At 46.5% G+C, this 8921-nt stretch overlaps 1 protein-coding gene across 1 annotated transcript in view; it reads right to left on the bottom strand.

Annotated features, from left to right (window-relative positions):
• Window positions 1-255: 255 nt before the first annotated feature.
• Window positions 256-8921, bottom strand: part of REEP1 (receptor accessory protein 1) — a 63388-nt gene continuing 54722 nt past the window's right edge. Inside the window, exon 7 of the mRNA XM_023536418.1 lies at window positions 256-1721. Coding sequence (XP_023392186.1) covers window positions 1711-1721 — 11 coding nt within the window. The 3' untranslated portion in view covers window positions 256-1710. The remainder of the gene's footprint in view (window positions 1722-8921) is intronic.

The raw sequence follows: 8921 nt of genomic DNA, 5'->3' as shown, positions 1-8921 counted from the left end.
CCTTTGTGAGGTGGCTAAGATCCAGCCAATGTGTCATCAGCAAAGACCACTGATGTACTCGCGTAGCTCAGTAATGGAACAGTCTAATTGGGCCTGTTTACAACTGGTTGACAGTAAGTTCTTTGTGGTACGTAACACTAATTCTCTAGTCTTCAGGGCATATCTAAGAACAAACACAATCCAAGTATTATAAATAACTGGGTTGTAACCACTGCATGCAGTACACTGAAAGAAAATACCAACTCTTAAGCACAAATACACAGTCCTACATTTAAGCTCTGCTCTCCAAGGGTAAAGCAGCTACCTTGAACCTATTTAAACCAGATTTGTCTTTTCTGACAAATTCTCAATCCAAGTAGGGAGTCCCCTTGGGTAGTACTTTATTCTCCAAGCAATACGGGTGTGTGTAAAACGCCCATTAGGACTTGGAGTGCCTGTGAGCATGCGACTTTCCTCTCACATTCTGCATAAGCCAGGAAGAGAACAGAAAGGCAAAAGACATGAGCCACAGCTGCCCATGGAGCTGAACAGCAAGTCATATCCATAAAGATCTCAACCTCTAAAACCTTTCTAGAACCCAGCATTTTGATTGTTACACAGGTGTCTCAAATGTATTTTTACAGCATATCTGAAACAGCGTAGTTCTAGGTTTTGTTTTAATTTGGTTCAGTCATTGGTTTTTGCTTAGTGTTCTCTGAAAGAAAGTGCTCAGATTGTAGGCTCCTCCACCTGGAGAGATTAGTCACAGCACAGATTACTACGAAGGAGAAACAACAGTCATTTGTCAAGAACTTTAGAAGCACTCAAAATGATTCCTCACAACAGCTCTGCGAGTCCGCATCCCTGAGCAGCTTTACCAAGGGGGAGCCACCTGCCTGTGGCAAATGGTAACCCCGGAAAGAACTCAGGAGCTCAACCTGAATCCAAGGGGAAAACAAGCTTCCTGTGATTCTTCTCTTATTCTAGGCTGTGCCCCTAACCTCATTACAGTCACCTGTCACTAAAATATTGTCTCTCTTCATTCTAAACCTCTGATACACTGAAGTTTATGGACCGTCGTCCTGTAGGAAAAGGGATAGTTTACTGGAGTTGTATTTGGAAGCTTTACAAGCACATCTAAGACATTCTCTAGAATCGAAAAATTTTTACCCTTCTGTTTCGGCAGTTTTCTTATATTATCAGAATCTCTGGCAGCCCTTGCAAGTTCATTATATTAAGCCAAAAGCCATAAATATGTACACTGTAGTCCAAAGTATTAGTACCAAGAACAAAAAAAGTTTTAAAAAATTGATTTGTTTGCATTTACAGGACTAAAAAGGAAATATGCAACAAATAAATTACAAATGTACATCTCAATAGTGTGGGGGTCATTCTTTTATGTTTCTAAAAACACACTGCTATCTGTAATGACAATCCAATTGTGGAAATCACACCTCCCCCCACTCACTACCTTCCCTTTAGCCTCTCCCCAGCAAAATAAAGGGAAAAACAAGTATCTTAAAAGTGGAAGAGGGGAGAGAGAAAAAAGGCCAAGTCTGTGAGGCTGCACACTCAAAGCACACCAGCTTGCAGATTTCTGTTTTTTTGAATAGCTCTTTTAAGGCAGAGAAGAAACATTCTGTGTATCCGGTGCTGTTGGCTCATCTCACTCACGTGGTTTCAGTGGCGGAGGATGAGGTACTTTTCTTCCTGAAGCGAGATCGAAGGATTCTAGGCGGTGCCTGCCAGAGAAAACAGAAAAAGGCATCCTTCAATTTGGCATAAACATAGAGTCTTGAGGACAGCACCTGAATGGGTTTGTGTTGAGATAATCTAGTTCCTTTGGCTAAATGAACATGTGTGTGACACAGCTGGCTGGGGCTGGGGGCTCACTGAGTTTCCACAATAGAATCAGTCACTTCCCAAGCATCTCCAAGAAGCTGAGCCAACAGAGGTCCGTGCCTTCCTCTTCGTGCTCTCCTAAGTCCCTGGGTCTCTGAGTGAATGGCTGCGCAGGATGGCTAGTCTTTCTTGTTTCTGCCTCAGAGCAAAATGATCTTGACAAGTGACTCAGCTGAGAGAAATGCCTCCTCATCTCTTCCCTTGTCTTTGTTATTTCCTTTGGGAACTGGTCTCGTGTTTCTTGGTACATGCTTAAAAATTTCCATAACCTAATTTCCACTCCTCTTTCTAGATGTGAAATCCTTTAATGCACAGCAAACCATACAACAAAGAGAAACATTGTCTTGAAATAGAAAGGGTTTTCTCCTAGCATAGCACTCAAAGGGATTCACACGAGGGGCCCAACCTATCCTCAACCCATGTTTCTGTCTGCTCCTCTGTACTCAACTTCTTTATCTACATCAGGGGTTCCAAACCCTAGGGCCAGGGACCAGTACCAGTCAGTAGTCTGTTAGGAATCGGGCCACATAGCAGGAGGTGAGTGCAGGTGAGTGAAGTTCATTTGTATTTGCAGCTGCTCCCCAACACTAGCATCACCAGCTCAGCTCCACCTCAGGACATCAGGCATTAGATTCTCATAGGAGCACCGGTCCTTGGTGCCAAAAAAGGTTGGAGACCACTGATCTATATAACACTGTCCTTTCATACCTCTTCCTTCTGACTAGAAGCCCTTCTTCCCTTTTCTGTCTTGCTATTTCTAGTCCTCTGTGTGACCCAGCTCAGGTCGCTTCTGAGTGCCTTGTACTCCCAAGGCCCAGTCACACACAACTAGGATTGTCATCTCCTTTGTTCTCATGGTTTGCACATTAGAGGACATAGGAGGACTCTGCACCCATGGCAGGTGTGCTTGTTTCCCTCATCCACTTCCTGAGGACAGGTCCAAGTGCACCATCATTTACCAGTGCTGCTCAGTGACCAGCAGGCACACAGGGTAGGTGGTGGGATTGGGGTGGGGAGAAGGGACAGAAGGCCCAGGCATTCCACATCCTGAGTCTTCACACTATACCTTTACAACTAGGAAATGTTTATCAGCCATCTCTGGACAGAGAATAATAGAAGAATCAGTGAGCCTGCGCCAATCAGTAACCTGCCTCAAGCTATTTAACAGTAAAGCAGCTTGTGGAGCTTTAAGAAACAAACCATATGGCACAACCCATCAGGCCCTAGAATGATTTTGGCACTTTCCTCCCCAGCCCTCTCCCCATCTTGGAGCTGCCCAGGCAGTAATGGGCTCCTCGAGCAATTTCCATGCCCAGAACAACTTTTACCAAAACCTGTAACTTCAAAAGTGCCCCCCAAGTGCCCCACCTCAGGAAGGAATCTTATGGCCTCAGGTACATTGAGGTGCTAATAACTACAGTCCTAGGGTGAACAGTGACTACAGGTCATTGTGTTTGTGTAGGGGACTCTTTCAATGCATTTCCTCATCTGGGCCTCCTGGGGTCACAGTATTCAGCAGATAGGGAATAGGAGAGGTGACATACGGGGGTAGAAAGGAAGACTCTGGGGTCCCCTGAATCTCCTGGCCCCGCACCTAAGCCCAAGGCTGGTGACGTCCTACTCACATCACAGAGCAAGGCCCGTAAGGCTCTAGGCTTGACCCTCCTGCTGCAAAACTTTATCTACATTTATAACTGGCAATAGTACATATATCCAGTGTATTGTTTTGGGTGTTTTTAAAGAGTCGTGCCCCTTTAATAACATTTTCTGAGTATCTATTTTGTACCAGGCACTATGTGTCTTGGAGATGCAATAATAAGCTTATTTATAAAACCTTGTCAAATAACACATTCTGAGTTTTTCATTCCCCCCAACACTCATCTGGGTTGCTTTTCACTCACATATCTTAGGTTAGTAGTTAATTTTTTTTTTTTTATTTAAACACTATATCCCATCTCATATTTCTAAATAAAATTAGTAGAGTCTTTTTTGCCCCTAGGCAGTTAGCTGGATGCTACCCAGGGCTTGCCCTTTCTTTTGATGGAGGGAGATTGCCCCACCTCAGGCACTCAGGGGATCCTGGGTGCCCGAGAGATGTTGCTCCCAGAACCCGCAGATCTCCAGGGTGAAGCCCTTGTGCAAACGCATGCTCCAAGCCACGGGCCCAGACGCCGCCGTGTACCTCCAGGGGGAACTCCGTCTTTCGCAGTGTCTTATACTTGTACATGAAATCCAGCAGGTCTTCCTCCTCCTCGTCAGAAAACGCCAGTGGGTTTTGGACCTGGTGGGGCTCCCATGCCTTCACACCACCCTCATTCACATCTCCCTCAACCACTTAATGTCCATTTACAATCTACACAGAGGAGACAAAGTATATCAAGGAGGGGTCAGTGTAGAACGGAGCAAGGAAGGGCAGGCAACGGCAAGGTTAGGCACACAGCACGAAAAGCCAGGCCTGTTAGGACAGCTGAAGTCCCTCTGTCTGAAAAAGCAGCCAGTATCTTCTGGGGATCCTGCACATGGATCTGGGATTATGAGGGTACAACTGTGAGACTGGCCACAGGGAAGGGGGCATACATGCTTTCGTGGAAGAAGATAGATGCTGTTTAACTGAGATGTGTCAAACCCTGCAGCTTAGACCTGTGACCACACCAGAAAAATGCTGGGAGAAGGGGAGGGCGGGGAATCTTCTCTAGAAAGGAGAGTGACAGTGATTTCAAGAGAAGAATAGAACAGTTTTCTCTATTTTGTATACAAGCACTGTTGACAGTGCATTACACTTGCATATTCAGCTCAAAGCACTGTTTAAGAGACAGGATATAAAATGTCAGGAAGCCTCAAAGAGAACCTTAAGCAAAATTATGTAGATTTTTCATTTCGAAGTCTGAGTCCTAGAGAAGCAACTAGCCTAGTAGAAGGAGAATCTAGTCCCTCCCCTCAAAAATGACGGCAAGATTCCTGTTTTAGTCTTCCTTGACTAATACACAGGAAAAGCTCCAGAATTAATGACACGAATCACTGAATGCACAGTAATTTTTTTAAAAATGGTCAATGCTGAGCATATTTCATGTCATCTAGCCAGATAGTCTTATCTTAGTCATATATTTCCTACCCATACCCAGCCTATCTGACACCCATAGACATATCTTTCTATATAAATTATTTTTACCTAGAATCACATGGTGAAGAGCCAGGGGGGACTCAGAGCATCTGGTCCAACCGCTCTGAGGCCTACAGATAGAAACCGAGTTCTTTCTGGGACAGCCTTATACTGCTCCTAAAAATGTGTTCAACCATCAAATGTGTTCTCTCCATCAAAAGGGGACTTGCTAGACTATAAAAGCACCAGGTGTGGGTTAAGTAAAACTAACAACCAAACCTTCATCTTGAGCAACCTTCCCAGTTATCGCTGCTGTGCTCCCCAACAGCCAGAGGGAGGCAGCATGAGAGCACAGTTGTCTTAATCACGAATTTCAACGCTAAATTGTAGGCTGCGAGTGACCTTCTCAGAAAGCATCCTAGTAAGGGCCAAGCCGAGATCATTAACCTTCCTTTGATTATTTTTTCTGTGTATCCCCAGCCTGTTTACTCTGGGTTTAGCTTATCCTCTGGTCTCATCCCTACCCAAATCAGGTGCACCCTGTGGACTAATGAACACAAAAGATTGGCAACCCCAGAGAGTCTCCCCAAATACTCTCGCCCTCCCAGGCCTCTCCACTCCCTCACTCTGACACCGCTCAGACTCAGTACCACAGGGCTTGTACCGTCTGCCCTGGTTCTCATGTCAGTCTCATTGCCTCAGCCCAACAGGAAGCGTCCCGAATGTGGCAGATTCTTCCTTGGTCACTCTGAGCACTTGACCCAGGGCTTAGCATGCAGTTGGCCACTCGGCCACTGAACTCATTTTAGAGAGCTCAGCTCTTGTCCCGAAGCAGAGCTCGATTCTCATCCATAGGGAAATTTTGTCTGGGCACAGATACTTCCTGCCTGAGGGAGTTAAAAAAGACAGAAGCCCTCAGACCAGGGCAGAAACTGCAGAAGCAGCCTGGCCAGCTCAGGCCCAGCCAGAAGCCCTGCATCCTAGGAGCAGGCCTGGGGACTGGTTTGAGTCTGTGCCTCTGCACATGCAGTTGCCTCTAAATCCAGGTCCAGGGCTTTCCCCGTACTGATTATTCTGGGGTTCCAAAGGCAGTCCAGAGTCACCACCAGATCCTCAGGTACTAAACACTTCAGTCCGCTCACCGAGTCTAGATTCACTGAGACTGAGCAATGAACTCGCACATTACCAAAATCATCATCATCATCATCATCATCATCATCATCATCATCATCATCCCCACCACCTCTACCTCAGGACTAAAACCAAAATGGCTTTGAGTCTGTTCTCCACTGCACGCATGAGCACAGGCTAAAGGGTAGGAAAGAAGTGCCCCTCTGGCCCACTAGGAATGATGGTTCAAGGGGAACCTAGATATCCAGATAGGAATAGAAAACAAGCATTCAATTTGGCTGGGAGTAAACGAGGCTGGTATGGGCAGCTCAGGGGACCAGAAGTAACCTCAGATGGAAGCCACAGAGAGAGCTTACGAAAGAGAGAGGAACCCTACTGATCAATATGTTTGCTGAGGGTTTCCACCAAGGATGTTGTTTGTAATCTCTTGCTTTACTCTCAGGACCCATAAGAATAAACATTTGAACAAGCTAAGCCTCTGAGCCTCTGGTTGGCTATTGTGTTGTGACACTGAATCTCTTGACTGTGTTTCCTTCTTTGCATTGGCTGAAAGGTCACCCAGCCTCTTTGACAGTGCACAACTTTACGGCATGCATTTAAAATTTTCTTCTCACCTCTTCCTCTATCTCACCTGCCTGTTCCTTTTCTCCCAAACTTCGTTATTCTTACTTTGGTTTGATCTATCATCTGTATTTCTGCAGGGGACTGAAATCCTTTTAGGAACAGGGAATACTATAAATAAATAAACACCACAGAACAAGGTCCCACTAAGATGGACACCAAGATGAAGATGAGGATGGGTGGCTGAGCAGGGTGTTGCTACCCACATCTGAATATTCGGATGGCTCCTGGAGACAACTTGTAGGGGAGGAGTGTCTCTTATGGAAAGTCATGGCCATGAGAACCACCTCCAAACTTCAGGTGATGGCATCCAGGGCCTTGTGCCTGCAGAGCTGCCACCATAGTGCCTGAGGCTGGGGGCAGGGGGGACTCGAGGAAAGGGCAGGGGCTCCTCTTATTTTCCATAGCAGGGGAGTGAGTGTGTGGCCCTGGCTGACATTCTGTATTAGCAAACATGTCTGCACGACTACTGCAGGCTGGGAAGCAGCTCCATCTCTTTTCTCTGTGAGGAAGGCAGGGAGGGAGAAACTGGCAGAGACTCCTAGCCCTGAAAGACCCAGCAGATCCAACAGCACTGAGCCCTAAGAACCCCTACCCCAGCAGACAGCAGAACAAGCCCTGGGTTAGTAAACACATTCCACACAGCACACGTGAGCAGGAGCATTAACAGAAGTCAGCAAATGTGTCTGGAAAAGAGCACACCCATCTGGAACACTTACATCCAGGTCCAACAGTCACCGAGGAGAAAGAAAAGAATATTCTATTAGGGCAGGGTCATTGGAGATGAAACACACACCTGTGTGAGCATGCAGGTACATGCATATGAACAGGCACACACACTTGCTTCTCACACTCTAAACCTTGGACAGCTCCTGCTGCTGTCAGAGGAAATATACAGCCCAGGCCACACTCAAGTCAAACACCTCCTCCCCATCCCCAATTGAGAGAGTAAATAGAGATGACTTTGTTTTTTAAAACAATGTTCTACACACTTGATTTAAAACATACACACACAAACACACATACAGAAAAAAAATCTGTGACTCATTCCAAGCAGTAGTACAGAGTTCAGTTCTATATTACAACAAGGTAGGAAGAGAGAAAAGATGGGGAAAAGGGAAGTAGGGCCAGGAAAGAGAGAATAGAAACAGAGAAAAGGAGCATGCAGGAAATAACAGGGAGTCGACTGATGGCGTGGGTGGGGCGGGGCGGGAATGAAGGAGAACTGGGGAGAGAACGCTCTCTTGCAATCTGAGATCAGATGAAAATCAGTTCAGGAGACCAGGAGAGCCCCCTGACCAAAGCATCTGTGACCCCCTGAAATCCTCTCTCAGGGCACCACTGCCTGACTGTTGACCTCCAGCCCCAGGTTTGAGACAAACCTCCCCCAACACCACCTGTTGACACTTAGCACCCAGCACTCTTCAATGCAAAGATGGTCAGATCTGTAAGGGCCCCTGGGGCATCTTAGCCCAACTCCACCATTTTGCAGAGGGGGCTGAAGCCTGAGAGTGGAGGGACTCTCCCACACCCACAGAGGGAAGTGGTGTAGATGAATCAACTGCCAGTTCCTTGCAAGCAGACCTTAGGGGCAGGAAAGAACTCCAGAGCACTGGGTGTTCAGAGGGCACAAAAAAGGGAGGCTAGGTTGAAAGGCTCCAGATTACAACTTGGGCAGGGCTACCCCAGCCTGAGGCTTCCTCTGAGCCCCACCTGCTGCCCTTTCCCCAATAAACTGTCCTTGTGCTGGCAGCTCCCTGGGAGAGCAAATGCTACGAAATTCCTAGAGTCAACTACAATTCTATTTGCATGCACTGGAAATGCAGCTTCTGATTATGAAACCACCAGGTGTCATGGGAGGTGAGGAATTCCCAGAGAGAGGCGCAGAATAGTTCCATGAGGAAAGAATGGAGGAGAAGGCAGTTTTACTCTCCCTGGTCCTCCAAATGACAATATCTCAGAATTAAGAGGCTTTCTGAATGGCTCACGGAATTTACAAACTCAAAATTTTAAAGGGTGAATTGATTGATAAAAATAACAACAGTTGCCTGAGGCCACTGGGACTGCTTGGTTGTTCCCCATGAACTAGTATATCCACAAGGCCAAAGTTAGCTTCTAGTGCTGGAAGTAGCTGCATGCAGCCCTTCTCTCCCTCCCTCCCCACCTTCCATCCTTCCTTTCTTTCTTT

This window comes from Pteropus vampyrus, unplaced genomic scaffold (assembly GCF_000151845.1).
Source record: "Pteropus vampyrus isolate Shadow unplaced genomic scaffold, Pvam_2.0 Scaffold156, whole genome shotgun sequence".
NCBI classification, from domain to species: Eukaryota; Metazoa; Chordata; class Mammalia; order Chiroptera; family Pteropodidae; genus Pteropus; species Pteropus vampyrus.
Note: the sequence above shows the minus strand (reverse complement) of the source record. Positions and strands in the feature narration are given on the sequence as shown.